This window comes from Uloborus diversus, chromosome 7, assembly GCF_026930045.1.
Source record: "Uloborus diversus isolate 005 chromosome 7, Udiv.v.3.1, whole genome shotgun sequence".
Classification (NCBI taxonomy): Eukaryota; Metazoa; Arthropoda; class Arachnida; order Araneae; family Uloboridae; genus Uloborus; species Uloborus diversus.
Genome location: NC_072737.1, coordinates 61,259,385 through 61,277,550, shown reverse-complemented (window position 1 = coordinate 61,277,550; position 18,166 = coordinate 61,259,385). Strand labels below are relative to the sequence as shown.

General features: G+C 33.6%; 1 protein-coding gene across 1 annotated transcript in view; it reads left to right on the top strand.

Annotated features, from left to right (window-relative positions):
• The window catches only part of LOC129227046 (integrator complex subunit 7-like), a gene marked incomplete in the record, with an annotated part of 34,689 nt that overhangs the window by 15,007 nt on the left and 1,516 nt on the right, over positions 1-18,166 (top strand). The window contains 9 exon segments of the mRNA XM_054861686.1: positions 1,664-1,760; positions 2,656-2,804; positions 2,890-3,075; positions 4,761-4,919; positions 12,523-12,717; positions 13,343-13,446; positions 14,683-14,751; positions 15,384-15,531; positions 17,547-17,645. Of these exon segments, the coding sequence (XP_054717661.1) occupies positions 1,664-1,760; positions 2,656-2,804; positions 2,890-3,075; positions 4,761-4,919; positions 12,523-12,717; positions 13,343-13,446; positions 14,683-14,751; positions 15,384-15,531; positions 17,547-17,645 (1,206 nt within the window).

Below are 18,166 nucleotides of genomic sequence, written 5' to 3'. Positions count from 1 at the left end.
AGTGGATTACCGGGAGTATACCCTCAGAACAATTGATGGGAACATTACTGTATAGGACTAGTTTTGTACTTGACAAAAACAGTCAACTTAAACATGTGGCACAAATAAAAAATAAGCAATTTTATTTCTAAATAATAAAATCACTAAGAGTTTTATTGTAGGAACTTCTACTTGAACTTTTTCTAGAAACAAAAACAACTTCATCATATTGCTGGAACACTTCTTTCAGTTTAGAAAATGAAAATTATTGATAAACCTTTCAAAATATTTACACAATTTTTAGTCTAGTAAAAATTGGAGTAAATTAAGAAAATTAAGTATTTTTCCCACTTTTCTTTTCAAATTTTATCAAAACTTGACTGCTAACATTATGAAAATATCATTATATAATAAGGTTTTAATAGCAATTTATCTTCAAAATTAAATAACTAAATGGAACTTCTCAAAATAAATACAATATGAAAAATAAAGAAATAATCAATTTTCTAGTGTACTTGAAACATAAGGAATATTAAATTTGTTGATAAAATTTTAGCAATCTGGTTGAAAGAAGAAATCTGCATTTAAACACCAAAACAAAAATATTTCAAGAATAATCAGAAAAAAGTACTTAAATGTGGATTTGAAGCTTTTATGTGTTGATAATGACAAATGCTTTCACTACTTCTCATATTAGGGAATTAGACAATATGGTTATTCCCTCTTATATTTAAAAAAAATAAGAAGAAAAAAAGCAAGCAAAGATTTATTCTAGGTCGAAAATTTCAGAAACAGGTTTAAAATTCCTAACTATTCCACCAAAATAAAGAGCTGTGCTAAAAAAATTTGATTCCATGCTAAAAATGTTTTATGTTGCTTTAAGGTTGCTTTTTTTCCCATAAAAGGTTTTTTAAAAAACACTAATACATGAAATGCTACCAAAATTCAGCAGTTATTTTTTTATTTCAAAAAGTTAATTCATCAACCATCTGCCAGTCTCTTGAAGACTAGCACACATATTCAGTTTGATTCTTGTATAAAAAGGATTTTTTTTCAATAACTTTTTACATATATAAGTTGTCCCATACTTCTAGTCTTTGCAGTTTGGTAATTTTTCACGCTAAGTATTATCCAACTGCTAACTCTTTTATTAGTAACTAGTCGTACCTGCACGGCTTTGCTCACAGTAGAAAATTAAAAGGTCATTTGGTTCGCCTGTATATTTACAAATAATGGATGATGAATTTCTCGCCAATTTGCTATGTTAAAATTTCGCCCATGTTAGGGTTCTACGTTATGATAATTGCGTAATTTACTATTCCACGTTGTGATAATTTGCTGTGTAAAATTTTCTTAAAATGGGAACAGAAAAAGAACAAAATCGAATTTTCAAAAAATTGCTTCGAGGTGCACACCTTATGCTACAAACTAACTTTGTGCCGAATTTCATGAAAATCGGCCGAACGGCCTAGGCACTATGTGCGTCACAGAGATCCAGCTAGACTTTCAGCTTTATTATTAGTAAAGAGTTAGTTAATGAAAAATCATGTATCTGTCATCTCAAAGTGACGAAATTTAAACAATGGAGAAAAAAATATCTTTATCATTTTTGTAATAAGATAAATAATTTTTCTAATAACATGTATAATTTTTGTTAAAAAATTAATTTTTGTTTCTTTCTCAGCAATGTTTTCAATGTGCTGTAAACATATGTGAAGTTTCTCCTGACATGTGTATTCAGTTTGTGGATGCTATTGGTTCTTTGATTGGCAAAACATCTGGTATATAAATTTTTCACACCTTGAAATTATTTTAATGAAATGTGTAGTTTTGATTAACTTTCAAACTACCTAAATTTGGGAATGATGACTCTTTATGTAAAAATTATTTTCCAGGTAATTGATGTTTCATTTTCAGCTGTAATATATATATATATTTTTTTCAAATATCTATTTTCAAAATGTATAAAAAATTAACAAACATACTATAGTTGCTTTCTAAATATGACAAAGTTTTCAACCAGAGCTGAAAAAGTAGTTTCTTGTATAGTATAAACATTAATTTTGTAACATTTGTTTTTACTAGGCTACAGTTATAGATTGTCAGATAACCCTTTTTGTCTATTTGAAACATATACTTTGAAACTAAAAAACCAACTTTTATGTAAAAAGAAAATTTAATTGTTGTGATAATCATGCAGTCAATTTACATTATGATTCAATAAACTAAAATTATCAAGGTTTGTCAGATTGAAAAAAAAAAAAAGATAAATTATGTTGCTACAAAAAAAAACCTAAAAATTTCTTGCTGAAATATATGAAAAAATTATGTAATATAAAATACATATTCATATAATACTTTTCACAAGTTCTTGAATTGAACTTGTAGTACTGATATTCATTTGTTTCTTATGAAAAAAAAAGTTTTCATGTTCTAATTATTGTCCAAAAAAAAAAGGTAATAATAATAGTGTCAAAATTTTGTATAAATAAAAAAAGGTATATGTCAATAACTATTTGTGTCAAAAGTTCAAATATTTCAAATCTTTTTTTTCCTATGTGTGGAAATCATAAAGAGTGCTGTAAATTAAAATGTTGCAGTGTCTCTACTTTTGTACAGCACTTTGTTGTCTTGTACTTTATTCCTTTGTTACTATGATTTAACTTTTCTTTTCAGATTTGTGTGTAGTGCCTTTATGCACTGCTCTTTGTGCACTTGGAAATAAAAGTGCTGGTGCTGTTGTCTGTTGGCAAACAGAACTTATACAGAAACTGAAAGAATTCACATCCCAGCCTCAAATCACTGCACAAACAGTTAAAGCTATTGTATGTTGAATATCTTATAATTTTAATGTCTTAACGTTCCTACAGTTTTCCAAAAAAAAAATCTGCATGTTTCATTCTTTTTTAGGGTATGGTGTGCACATTATTGTTCCAAACAAGTGTGGATAAGCCATGGTTGCTACAGGACGATTTTACAATTATGAATGCCATCAACTGTGTGGATTTTTGGTCATCGTATAGGATAGGTCGTCAGGCAACTAGATATGGGCACCATCAGTTTGCCATTAAAATATTTTCTTATCTGTGTGATAGAGTAAGTATTTAACTTGTATCAAACTTATGTTATTAACTGGGGTTGAGTAGTATTGTGACATCATTTAAAATTGTTATCATTAATAACCATTCATAGCAATATTTTCTACTTCACTTTTAAAAAATTATGAAAATATTATAAAACATTGTTGCTATTAACAAATCTAAAACGTAAAAAGTGTCTTAAAGAAGTCTTTTTGTAATTGTTGCTCACTGAAAAATATTATATTCCAAGGGTGCACCCCCTTGAATTCTACAAAAACCCCAAGAGCAAGCCCCTCAACCCCCCTTAAAAATACCGTCAACCCCCCCCCCCCAAAAAAAAAAAATTCAATTTTTAGAAGTAGTGTAAAGAGCCTAAAGTATAAGGTTATTAAAACTAATAAAATAATAGTTTAAAAAACTAAAAAAACATGCTTTCGTAGCAAAATGAACTAAAAAGTGAAAAATAATCTTTGGATCATAGTAGTTGACCAATCACTTAATTTTAATGTAATACAAAAAAGCGTGGGGTGCTGTCTATTTACATTTTTGCTTGAACAACAAATGGAAGAAATTCAAGACAGATAAGAAGCCCCCCCCCCCCACGCTTTTTTGTATTATATTAAAATTAAGTGATTGGTCAACTACTATCATCCAAAGATTATTTTTCACTTTTTAGTTCATTTTGCTACGAAAGCGTGTTTTTTTAGTTTTTTAAACTATTATTTTATTTTTCTGTTTTTTAGTCTTATTTTGGAGAATTATCAGGCGACGAAATTGTTTATAAAACGAGTGTGAGGTAATAGCTTAAAGTTAAGACAAGGGCCCCCCGATGGAAAGCTACTGTGAGTCATCAATGTATGTTTGCGGAAATTATATTTATATTACTTTGAAAATTTGAATAAAAGTTTTGTTCAACAATGGTCTGATCAACAATGAATTTCCAATTGAAGGCTCACCTAAATTTTGGCATGAAATTATTTAAAAACAAATATATTTCATGTTCTAATTACCTTGGAACATTGGAACAAATTTTCTCTGATGCAGAAAAATTAAAGGTTTTTATAGATATTTTTAAATAATTTTTGGGAGCATTTTTTCATGTATTTTTTAAAAAATTTCCTTTCTCACATTGTTGGATTTAGGCCAAAATATTGATTAAAATTGGAGGAAACTAACAATTAAAAGAGTTAATTAATTAATTTGATTATAGAATATTGCATTATCATCGGGTCTGAGGTCCCGTGCCAAATTTCAAAAGAATCCGATCACAGGAAGTGGGCGAAATTTGAGCTGCAAGATTCCGTTACAAGATACATGCATACATACATACATACATACATACAGGTGAATCTAATAAAAGCGTGTTAGAATTTTTAGAAGTACTGTAAAGAGCCTAAAGTATAAGGTTATTAAAACTAAAATGAAGAGAAAATTTATAAAAACCTCGTAAGCAGTAGGATAATCTCATTGTTGTGTTAATTGTTATTCTACTTTAAATTTCTTCCTTTCTATCCCTCCCCCTCCAATCTTATATTAAAATATATCCTTGCTAAAGAATTAAAATTTTAAATTATCTTTATTAGTTTAATACCCGAATCTTGTTTATCATAATTTTCAAAGCCTATTTTTCTCTGTTGTATCATATAATAATTATTTGTATTGTAAACTTATACAGTACTTAAATGTTTTTATTTTTTAAAGGTAAGTTCTGAACACCTTTATTTTTGGCTGGTTAGTCTTTGTGAAATGAGTCAAGCTGAGAGTTACTTAATATCCAAAACAACCAGGAGTTCACAAGATATTGTTGATTGTGTTTCACGATCAGTTACTCATTATATGAAAGCTGTTGCTGCGTTGAAAGTAAGTTATTTTAGAAGTCAAAAGTGTTTCTTTAAGGATTTTGTTTTTATGAATGATTTATACCAAACAGCTATTGAATATGAAATCTATATATGACTTGGTTACGTGTTGTTATTGTGTTTTCTTTTTATTCATTAATATTTAATTTTAAGATTCTGATGAACCTTAGATTTTTATTGTTACTTCCCCCTCCTCAACAAACTTAGAATCACACCAATATGACACTAATGGTGAATTTGAAAGGTTTTTTTTCCTTCATCTTGATAAAATTTTAGCTAGTTCTTATTAATTGTTGATGTAATTACTCTTGTTATAAGCAATTCCATGTAGTTTGCATATTTTCAGTTCTGATATCAATTAGAAAACAGTCGATTTTGGAGAAGGTAGTATTTTGGATATCGGTCGATTTTCAAGTTTTTTGCCCTATAGTGATTGAAACAAAGGGAAATCAGATGATGGAATGTTGAGTGGTGTGGCGCAGAAGGCATCCCACCACAATTCATAATATTTTCTTTCCATTCCTTTTCTGTTGACCATGAGTGGAATATACTGCCTTGACAACGTACCATCAAATTTCTCTTTATTCCGATTGCTACAACATTTGCTATGTTACAAGAACTTAAAAAAAATAACTGATATTCACAACAGCCATTGACAAATATTTTGCTCAAAACCAACTGTTTGTTATCAATCTGGAATTGAAAATTTGCGCACAAAATGGTAAATTGTTGTTGATAACAAGAGTATTTATATTATTGAGTTAAAATAAAACTAGTTAAAATTTATTTTTTAAAAAATGACATTACTTTTAGACAGTACTTTCCATAAGGTATAAAGTCATATTTTTTGTAAACATAATAAGAATGGAACCCTACTTTAACCCTAAAACACAGAGGGATAAGGACAGCACTGAAGAGAGTTCTGATATAATCCAGACAGCCCTAAGGATCGGTAGCTACCAGTTTTTTGTAAATGTCTCTTGCATTTTAATTCTATTTGCTTGAGAGCTAGTAGAACAATGCATGCCTTGCTCTAAAAAATATTTTTGATTTTATTGGTGCAACATTTTTTGTTTACATGGCACTCCACTCCCTCTCTGAAGATTGTTCAGATAAACCTTCAAAGAGCGGCTGCACCTACATCCTTACTTCAACAATTATTATCAGAACAAGAAATTCATGCACTCTTGGCTCAGGAACCATACTTGGTCAAGAAACAAATTTGCAATATCCCTTCCTCCTGGGGCCGAGTCTTGTCAACCAGTGGTTGTGCGGCAATTTTCCTACCCACAGATAAACTTAAAACTATAAGTGCCTTCCAGTCATATGACTTTGTGGCAGTAAAGGTCTCAATGGACACCTCCCCCTTCATTTTGCTTTCAGCATACTCGTCTCCGGCCGAACCAATCGAAGAACTTCTTCTCGAGTTTTCGAGTTTCATTAACTCAATAAATCTCATCCCCATCCTCATCGGAGGGGACTTCAATGCCCCTCCTAGAACTTTCGGTTATTCCAGAGACGGGGCAAGGGGAGAGGCCGTCCTTGATTTTGCTGCTACTTTGAATTTAAACATGTTGAACTCTCCCCACTCCCCTCCCACCTTTCAAACAGCACATGGTCATGGTTGGCCAGACCTAACCTTTTCCAAAAATATTTGCAGCAACATTAGCTGGGATGTCAGCAATATCATATCAGCAAGTGATCATAATTATATTTTTATTAATATCGACAGCTCTTTTTCAACCTCACGGTTCATCCGCTATAAAACTTTATATACTACTATACCATTTGAAAAACTGCTCAAAGTTAAACTGCCACCAATAATTGCCCTACTTCCAACCCTGACCACATTTGATGACCTTGATCGATTCACAACAGCTCTCACACTCACTATACAGGACTGTGCAGAGCTAACTTTCAAGAAGAAAAATTTCGCCACACCTTCACCGGCAAAATGGTGGCATACAGGTTTGACTGTTCTAAAAAAGTGTGTCACTGCTGTGAGACGCCGTCTCCAGCGCAACAGGGGTTCCTCACTGGAGAATCAGTTCAAAGTCATTTACAAAAAAGCACTAGCCAAATACAAACGAGCAATACGCCAAGCTAAATCCTCTTCCTGGAAAACCTTCTGCACACACAGCAAAAATGTGTTTGGCAAACCCTACAAAATCTGCTTCGGCAAAGCTTTCTCCCCAACTTATATGCATCAATCATCCGCCACTACTGATACCGAAGATTCTTTTTGTCAAAAGATCCTGAACCATTTTTACCCAGAAGACCAACCAGATCCTCCAGTCGATCCCCCTGTCCCACCCTCAACCTACACTCCTTTTACGAGGGAGGAGGTTGAACATGCAGTTCAGCAAGAAAGTACTCCCTCGCAAGAAAGCACCAGGTAAAAATGGCCTGGACTACATTATATGGACTGCTATTCATCGCACCTTCCCCAATTTCCTTAAAGACTACTTCAACGCCTGCCAAGCACTAGGAACTTTTCCAAAACCTCTCAAAGAGGGAGTATTGATACTTTTCCTGAAAGCAGGTAAGGATCCTTCCCTCTTTACCTCCTTCCCAGGTAGCATCAACTCATCGGATTTTGCTCGGTCGATCATCGACTCCTCCTAAACTCATCGCGTAATGCACGCTGATATCGTTGCGATCAGAATCCGAGAACTGTTTTCGATGAGCTGTTTTTTATCGGAAAACTATATCCTTACGATCAAATTTTCCGATGAAAATTTGCCGAGCTACATTTCATCGGAAGGTGATATCGTGACGATCAAATTTTCCGATGAAAATTTGCCGAGCGAAAATTCATCGAAAAACGAAATCGTAACGATCAAATTTTCCGATGAAAATTTGCGGAGCTGCATTTCATCGGAAAAAGAAATCGTAACGATCAAATTTTCCGATGAAAATTTGCTGAGCTACATTTCATCAGAAAAAGAGATCGTAACGATCAAATTTTCCGATGAAAATTTGCCGAGCTACATTTCATCGGAAAGAGAGATCGTAACGATCAAATTTTCCGATGAAAATTTGCCGAGTTACATTTTATCTTAAAAAAGTAGGTTGTTTAAATTTTCTGATAAAAATTTTCGAAATCTAAAATTTTTGGAAATCTCCCAACTGTTAAAATAGGATAAATTTTATTATTCGAATATCCGACAATTGATAGTGTCATTGATCAAACATAAGGCTATACGGATCAACATTCAGGGTTGAAAATCGGAGGAAAAATGACTGAGACTTTGACTCCGAATCCGACTCCTGGATTTTGAAAGGGTTTACTCCGATTTGCTGCAAAATCAATTCCACTTTAACTCCACGATTCCAACCCCGATTACCTCACTGGAATTGCGAACAAAATGAGACTCCGACTCTTGAATGATTTCTCTCTATCTCCAAAACAATTCCACTCCGTTCAATTTGACTCCAAAATTACCGACTCCTACTCGGTTTGCGGGCAAAATGATCGACTCCGACTTTTCACTAGCTGGCGCCACAAGTATATTCAATGAATAAAGTTCTCACTTTTTCGTTCAGAAATCTGTCATGGCCTTGCCACCCGATAGATGGCGCCACAAATGATTTTCCATTTAATACATTTTCCTCCTAGGAAAGAGCATTACTTGTCCAGTGGTTAGCATATGAATCTCGTATTCCAGAGGTCTAGGGTTCGATTCCCGGCTAAAGCGACTTCGTTTGAGCTAATGAATCACGTTCGTCAAAAGTTGTTTAATTAGAAAATAAACAAGTTATTAAAAAAAATAAAATATATAAAATAATTGTCCCAAATGACATCATCCAAAAATACCCCTCCTGAAAGTTTTCAAGATGGCGGAAGGGTCACTTGATCATACAAGACGGCGGACCCCCTTTCCCACTGTTAATTTTTTTTTCCTCCTACTTCTCCCTATATCGCAGTTGTTACTACTTCTCATCGTATTTTCATCCTAAATTCATCGCCTCGAAACAGCACTGCTCGTATATTGCTCCAAATCTCATCGTATTTTCATCCAAAATTCATCGCCTCGGAACAGCACTGCTCGTATATTGCTCCAAATCTCATCGTATTTTCATCCAAAATTCATCGCTCGGAACAGCATTGCTCGTATATTGCTCCAAATCTCATCGTATTTTCATCCAAAATTCATCGCCTCGAAACAGCACTGCTCGTATATTGCTCCAAATCTCATCGGTATAGGGAGCAAAATTCATCGAATTCCGATGATCGGATTCTACTATTGCCGATGAGACATATTGCAGCAATTTCCCATGAAAACTCATCAGAATCCGATCATCGACCGATCATCGGCCGATCAAAGTTTGATCGGATTTCGATGATCGGCCAATGAGTTGATGCTACTCGGGTTTAGACCAATAATTCTTCTGCCAGTGCTTTCAAAAATCTTTGAAAGAATCTTACTTTTCCGTCTCCAAAGCCACCTTTCCCTTAACAACCTCCACCACCCAAACCAATTTGGCTTCGTCCCGCGGCGTTCCGTTAATCATGCCTTGGCCGCACTATTTGCAAAAATAGAGGAAGGAATTGCAAGAGGGCATCAAATGGTGCTCATCTCCCTGGACATTGTTTCAGCTTTTGACAATCTTCCATGGGATAAGATCATGTATTACCTCGCCGATTCCCACTGCGATGAGGGCATTTTAAATATATATCGCAGTTTCCTCTCTCACAGAAAAATTTTCATTCAAACAAGCACAGGCTCATGCTCTATCCAACAGAAAAAAGGTTGTCCGCAAGGTTCATGTAGCGGACCGGAACTGTGGAATATCGTCGTGGCTTCACTACTTCGAATTCCATGGCCGGATCACACCCACGTGCAGGCCTTTGCGGACGACATTGCAATTCTCGTTTCAACAAGGAGCACGCATGATCTGCAAACCTTTGCGCGCGACACTCTTTCACTAGTCAACACCTGGCTGCTCGAGCATGTCCTGACTGCTTCCAATTCCAAATCAGCATATATGCACCTTAAAGTCCCAAGGAATCTCAAAAGAGCCCCCACTCTTCTAATGGGAGACTTCCACATCATCAGAAAAAATAACTTAAAATATTTGGGGGTGGTACTCGACAATCGCCTAAAATGGACGGCTCACCTCGACTACCTAAAAACTAGATCAGTAACACTTCTTAGCAAATTTCAAAGATTAGCGGGGGGTAATTGGGGCATCAGTTTTCATCAAAGACGTCTACTTTACAAGGCGGTGGTCGAATCCTCCCTCATGCACGCAGCTGGCCTATGGGGCAATTATCTAGGAGTACGCCTCGTAAATAAAATCCATTCTATCCAACGCCGTTTCCTTCTTGTTCTTACAGGTGAATATTCCACAACCTCACATCAAGCCCTTTACATACTATCTGGGATCCCCCCTTTGGAACTACTAATAAGGCAACATATGTGGTCCTTCAACATTCTAATCAAACAAAAACCAATTCATCTTGACGGAATCGAATTCCAAAGTACGCTCTTTGAAACTGACGCTCCAAAATGGTTCAAATGCTCCTATGAACAACTTGTAGACACTAGCTTCATCCATACTGAAGAGATCCATCCAAACCAACTTTTATCCCGCAGAATTTACACAGATGGTTCAAAAACCATGACTGGTGTGGGCTCCGCGTTTGTTTCCTTTTCGGGTAACACAATTACAAGTTCCTCTTCGGTGAGACTTCGGGAAGGAAACTCTGTCTTCCAAGTAGAACTTTTGGCCATCAAAAATGCAATTGCTTATACGCAAAGCCTTCCTCAATACCCGTTCAAAATTTTCTCTGACAGCCTATCATCTCTATTGGCCCTTAAAAATTCTTTTAGCAAAAATCAATTAGTCCAAACAATTCAAAAACAGGTACTCAGCTCTACTAAAAATTTTAACATCTTTTGGGTAAAAGGCCATTCAAACAACAGAGGGAATGACGAAGCTGATCGTCTTGCCAAATTAGCGGCAGACACTACCGGACTTCAGGAAGACGCGAGTGTCCAATACCCCGCGTCACACCTCAAGAGGCTATTAACGAGTCAGCTTTGTATAGATTGGCAATACGGATGGGACAACGCGGAGACGAGCAGAGGATTGCACGATATGCTACCAACAATCAAGCTCTACCCGCGCATCTCACACCGTTGTCACACCATTTTCTCAACAGGTCACGGCCCATTTCCTTCATATTTGAATAGATTTAACATTATCGACTCTCCTCTCTGCTCTTGCAGAGAAATAGGGGACAGCCTCCATTACATCTTTGACTGCCCACTGACAGAAGCCCACCATCTCCGCTGTCCTCCGGGCACATCCCATCAACAACGCCTGAAGCAGGCACTTAAACTGCGGCATAGCACCGCACGTCTTAACACAATCTTCCATTCTTTATCAACCGAGGGTTACCTGTACCAGAGCTCAATCTAATTTCTTTTACCCATGCATTTTTTTTTACCCACAGCTTTAGTATCTAATGGTTGCCTCTTTAGACATTCTGTCCTTCTGCATGTCTCCTATTACATTGTACAATCTAATGATTGTTGGCTTTGTTTTTGGTGAATGTAGCTGAGTGTATTTTCTGTTTGTGTCACTTTGTTGATTTGCTACCACTACTCAATGGTGTATAGCTGTGTACCCTGTGTAATGTGTATATATATATATCTATATGTATGTTTGTATATGTGTGTGTATGTTTTATTATTATTATTATTATTATTAATCTTTATGTGAGTTTAAAATTGTGTATGCAAAATTCCTGTCTGTCGGAATATGATTTCATGTATTGCATGCATTATGTACGACATATACAATGTATCAACTCACCGATTAACACAGCTGTCTCCAGGGCCTCATCCAACCGTTTAAACCACACATAGTGGTAGGTACGGGGGACCCTGGAGTGTTATGTTTACATGGCAAAATAATCGGAATCTTGGAACTCAAAACAACCCAGTTAAAATAGTTGATGTTAGTTGCTAAGTGAAAATATAAGTTAAAGCACAAAATTTAACATTACTACCCATAACTTAGTTTTTATTTTTGTAAATAAGGACTAATGAAGTTAAGGACTCAAAGCACTGAATACAAATAATTTGAGGTATCAAGAATCTAGGTGATTTTGGCATAAAATAACAGTCACATCAACATAACAAAAGTAACATCAATGGTGGGCTGCTACTGTTTATCCTAGACAAGTTTATGAATATTAGGCTGTAACTTCGGCAAAGCACACCTCCGGTTACTTTTAATGATCGGTAGTTTGACTTTATGTAAGCTAATACTGATGAATTTAGATTCACAGAATTATGTGGGATGAAAACTACACTGAAAAGCTCAAAAAGAAAGCAGTAATGTCAAAAACATTTATATTTGACCACAAAATTCAGCAAATTATAGTTTCCATTGTTCATTTTATTTGTTTAAACATTCGGGCCTCCCTTGAAATTCTTCTATGTCCCCTAAGAGGACCCCCTTCCCCTCTCTAGGTTGAGAACCTCAGATTTACAGTATTTATGGGGTATGTCTTTCAGAAATAATTTGCTTTTCTAAAATAATTTAATGTTACCTTTTTGAAAATAATATTTTTCATCATATGTCTACAGGCTGCTACTACACCTCATCATTCATTGTTGTTTCAATGTGAATACCTGAGATTGCGGTGTGAAGTCTTAAGAGCACAACTGCAACTCCAATTAGCCTGTTCTTGTGTAAAGACTTCACCGCCTCCTGCTATAGCAGGATCAGTTGCTGCAGCTACACGAGATGAACTGCAAAAGTGCGGACGAGTTGTCATGCAGGTATGCTTAGAGTGGTCATATGTACCATATGCTAATGTTTCTTGTTCTAATGACTCTATTTAGAAGTTTTGGCTTAGAATTTATCTTGAAACATTTTATTTTGTTTATTTATCTTTTTCCTTTCTTTTGAGATGAATCATAATTGGGGCTAGTGATAGCCTAAATTCAACTCTTCATTGAATAATGAATAACTGCTCAATTGTTTATTGCTCAGCTAAGCTTTACTTTTGTATTGCTTACACTATTACCTCTGGCATGTTGTTATGTATAAAAATTTGATTTAGTCAATTGCATTGGCAACTTTGATGGATAAAATTGGCAATCTAATCCCATTCAGGACTGAGTGTGCCCCTTTTCATTTACAGAAAATTATTTTTCTTCAATTTAGTGTTAAAAGTATTGCTTTATAATGTTATAAATAAGAAGTGACTTGTGAAAAACATATGACAATAATTCTTTGTTTCATATTCTGTCAAAAAGCACAATAAAAATAATTGTCATTAACGATGCATCAGCTGTGGTGTGTTTTTTTTTTCCTTTGTCAAAAATTTAAATTTTATAATATTTCGTATTAAAAAAGTCCCATTTTAATGTAAGACTATATATGTTGAATTCCTTTGTACAGATAAGAAAATGTGCCAAAGATTTCAAAAGCCTTGCTGACCAGTATGGTGCTCTCTATCAATCTGTTTTTGATGCTGATCCAAAAACTTTAACAAATATACAATTGTATCCTTTACTCTCTTTAATTATAAGTATGCATAATTTTGTGTTTAGCATTATGATGAAACTAATAGAATTTTCTTTCACAATTAGCAGAACTTTACCAATCTAATTTTTAATTTGTGGGATTGTTTAAAATAGTTTCTGATGTTTTTTGCCATGTTGAATTTGCAAGTGATGTAGCAAAAAATAAAAATGTAGAATATATCTTTACTAATAATATACAGATAATATTTTTCTTGATTCTGCTGCAGTTTCTACTTTTTCTTGAAATTTAAAGTGATAAGTGCACTTTTAAATAAATCTATTAAATCAATTCATTTTCTATGATAAACGAAAAGAGCAAATACATTTTTTCAGGAGAAGCCGGTTTAGGTATCCTAATGGATTAGATCATTTCAACGCCTCAAGAGACAATACCTCTTTAAGAAACATCAACTATAAGATGATAATTTTTAAAGATTCATTTTTATTGTCTAATATAATGCTATGTTTTAAATCTGCCCAGATCATATTATGAAATATAAATTTGCCTTTAACTGATTTTCAAACATCTTTTGTAGTTGTTGATTTTATGCTTAAATATTTGCATAATTTTAATCATCAATGAACATTGGGCAATTTGAGTTTTCACTGCATTAGTAAATTTTTCTTTCCTTCTGCACAGCAGCAATCCTAAAAAAGCGTTGAATTTCTATCTGCTATCCCACCCCAAACCCCATCAAGGAAGCCCCAAAGCCCTGAAATTTCAATATGTTTTAAAGACATATTGTGAAAATGGGATCTGAAAATGTCTTTTTCTACTGTTGTTCAAAAAAGTATTGAAATTTAATTCTAGAACTAGTATATATTCGGGGGAAGTCTCCTCTTAATTTTGTTGCACGGATCATGAGTTTGATAACTTAGGTAGAATAGAATGCAGTTTTACAATGCTGAAAAATATACATTTGAGATGGGTAGGTTTTCTTGTTGAAAAATTGTTAGTTTCAAATTTTTGCAGTTATATATATGAATTATTTATATGAATATTTTTTTACAAGGCAATTTTTCTTAAATGAACTATCAACATTTGTATTAAAAATTAAAATAAGTGAAAATGTAATCTGCCTAGCTTTTCAGGAGGATGTCTGCACTCTTCTGAATATTCTTTAATATCACTCTTTCAAACATCCCCCCCCCCTTTTTTTATAAAAATGTTTTTTTTTCTTTTTTTTTTAATTGTAATTCTTAATGTAAATAAAGATTGCATCAAAGTTGTTTATTGATTGCCCAAGCAATAGATAAAGTGTCTCAACATAATCAAGGAATGGGGTAAGTGAAATTTGTTTTTAATTTTTTGCGTTATGCATAGCTGTCTGTTGTACAGTATAGGACTCCAAATCTGGAATGTTCAGGACCTAATCTTTTCGGATTTCAGCATCTTGAATCAAAAAATGGTAAACTCTCCTGTCATGCGTATTTGTCACGTTTTTCCTGATTTTGTTAATTTTTATTCTAAATTTCTTTTTTTTTTATCAGTCTGAATGAAATTATACTTAATTATGCCCAATTAAAAGTTAGAAATAATTTGCAGTAGCATAGTGTCCGCTGATGTTGCTTTTTTATTATTATGCAATGTGTCTATTGATACATAATTAAAGTTATTAAACCATAGAACCAAATTGAATACTTCATTCATCACTTACATACTTTCTGTCTTACATTTTCAAAATATTTAATGCTTCTCTTAAAAGGATCATCAGCTGTACTGTTTAAACAGTCATTAAATTAGATAAGTTTTAATCTTTCTGTACGGTTCTGTAATCTAGAACTTAAATCCATGGTGTAAATTATTCAGCAAATAATTCTTAATGCCTTTTGTATAATGCAGCAAATCTGAAAGCATTAATTAAAAGATCACAAATAATAATGTTTTCTTTTTTATTTATTCATGCACATTATAGTTTCAGTACCGGTGAAGAAGATATTCTATCAATTGAATACTCAAAGCAATCTCTTGAAAATTACCAAATGGGAGAAGCGTGTCGCAAGGCTGTTTCTGCCATCAGGGATTTCACAGTGAATTATGACGAAAGAGTTGTGTCAAAACAAGTAAGATCTTTTGTTAATTATTTTTGGAAAAAAGAACTTAAATGTCCATTGTATAGTTTAAAATTTAAGAAAATTATGTATAAATACTAGTTTTTTAATCAGCGTTTGCTGGATTGCTTATTAATGCCACATATCTCATAGATAATGAAATTGATGAATTCATAAATGTAAAAAAGTTGTATCAACTTTACTTATTGGTGATTTTCCAAAATCCTATTAATATCATGTCCCAGAAGCATAACACAAGAATTGATTGACTTATTTTTTCTTTTTCTTTTTTTCTTTAATACAGTCGAACTCGTTTATAATGAGCCAAAGGGACTGCGGTATTTGTTTGTTATAACCGAGTGCTCGTGAAAAAAATCATAAAAATTCATAGATATTTGCTTTGTTATTATTATATTTATATACAGCACCAAAGAAGTTGGCTATTTGATTTGAACTGTCTTATTGTCTCTTTATTGTTATTGTTTTCGAGGAACTTTGGGTTCAAAAAACATAGTCATTTGCATCCGTGGCTTCAAAACAGTTTGTGGTTTTTCTGTACTTAAGACCCCAAGTATGTCGAGGTCTATTCAAATTCTTCACATTTGTCACTATGGTGGTAGCTTTCATTTTTTTCTCTCTTAACTTTCGGCTACAATATCCTTGGGAGTATACGTCATAAAAGATAACATTCTCTTCAAGAAATATGTATAATTTTTAAATTCTCCTCTACTCCACGAACTTCAAAAAAAAAAGGATCTTTCATCACTCGTTTTCATGATTTATGTCTCATCTCTAACTGTTGGTTAATTCAAAATATGAATGGAATTTTTCCAAAAATGAATAACCTTTTCTGAGGAGAAAATCAACAGGCATTTTCTAAATTACAAAATCTCCAACCAAATCTCTATTTCCTCCCTAAATCCGAAATCTCGTCAAAATAGGGCTCGTTCTAAGCGAGTTCGACTGTAGTTAGAAATAACTTTTCCGATGTTGTTCCATTGTTGATTGAAGCATTAACTCATTTGTTTTTTTTTTCTGCCAATTTTTTTTGAATAACCAGTCACTCTCCTAGAGTGTCCCAATCCGTTTCTAAATGTACTTAAATTATTTTTAAAATATACATCAACATTTTTGATAACCTTTTATACAACTCATTTTGTCACTCTCCTGGTGTGTGAAAATTTGATCCCCTCTTGTGAGGGGTGTAGCATAGTTAAAAGGTCATTTCACAGTATTTTTAACCTTTATGTCGAGTCCGTAATGTGACCTTTTTTTGCCATAACTGTTTGATTTGCAAATTATTTTAATATGAGTTGGTGGGAAAAGCTGAAAATAAAATAATATGCTAATCAAACAGTAGGGCTGTGGTAGCCTGATCGGTAAGGCATTGGACTCGGGTTCGATCCTCGCTGTTCGAACACCCACCGTCGTCATTAAAGGGGACTGGGCGACGTTAAATATGCTCGTGGTCTCAATGTCCTCCAAGTGAAACGATACCTCTGGGGGTGCTAGCACCAGGTAGCTATTAGCTCTTGGACTAGTTTTAAATTCTCATTAACTGTTCGATCCGGTGATGGTGCTGCCATCTATCGGTATATAAAATAATAGAGGCAAGACACTTAATATGCAGTCCTCGACATAAATACAGTTGTAGTCAGTTGTGACTCGGAATAGGAATCAAACAGTAAAGTTATGGCAAAAAAAGGTCATGTTACGGACTCGACATAAAAGTCAAAAACACCGTGAAATGACCCTAAAGTGAGTTTCCTCTTTTTTCTCTTAATAAGCTCCCAACAAAATTTTTTTAAAGCATTTTTATTATTTAAAAAATTGTGATTAGAGAATGTGTTAGGTTTTTGGAGAATCACCCTTATACTTTAAAGCAATTAAGAAAATACAATATTATTTGTGACCATTTCATTCTGATTATTTATTTAGATTTAAATCAGTTATTTCATTTCACAGCATGTTTCTGAATAATTCTGATTTATTTAGTTACTTGTTCATTTATTTTTCTTTCAATGTAGGAAACAGATTTTCTGTTAAGGATTAGTAATGACATATTCCTCATTCCTTTGTGCCTACCAAGATTTTTCTTCCAAGCTTTACAATCTACTAGCATCAAAGTATTTATTTTATTTATACTTACCAATTTTTCTAGATTGGCTAAATATTGTTTAAAACATTGTCAAATGAAAACTCGTCTATCAGCATGTATTTCATTTTTATGTGAATTTAAATGTCAGGGGTGAAAGTTTACAATCATTTGGGAGATTTCCGTTTATTAAAAAATAACTAGTTAATTACTAATATTACTAACAGTTTTTTTCAGTACTGTGTTGTAGTGATGGCATACAGAAGCCCTTGATGTTTTAAAGTTTAAATGTTCCGTCTGTAATTTTAGATCTGGTTCACCTTTGATTTGTATGGATGTCGTTACATCATTGAAAATATGCTTATTTTTTTATTGAAGGGTTTCCAAAATATAATAATAGAACTTAGAGTTAAAGGTCTTATTCTTAATCCCCTTTGACACATTAATCTGCTAAGTTTTTAATTGAATAGTTTAGATTTAGCTAGCTAATATCAAAAATCGAATTTGCAATGTTTTTTTCACATTTGACAGAAAAATATGATTGGATTTCTA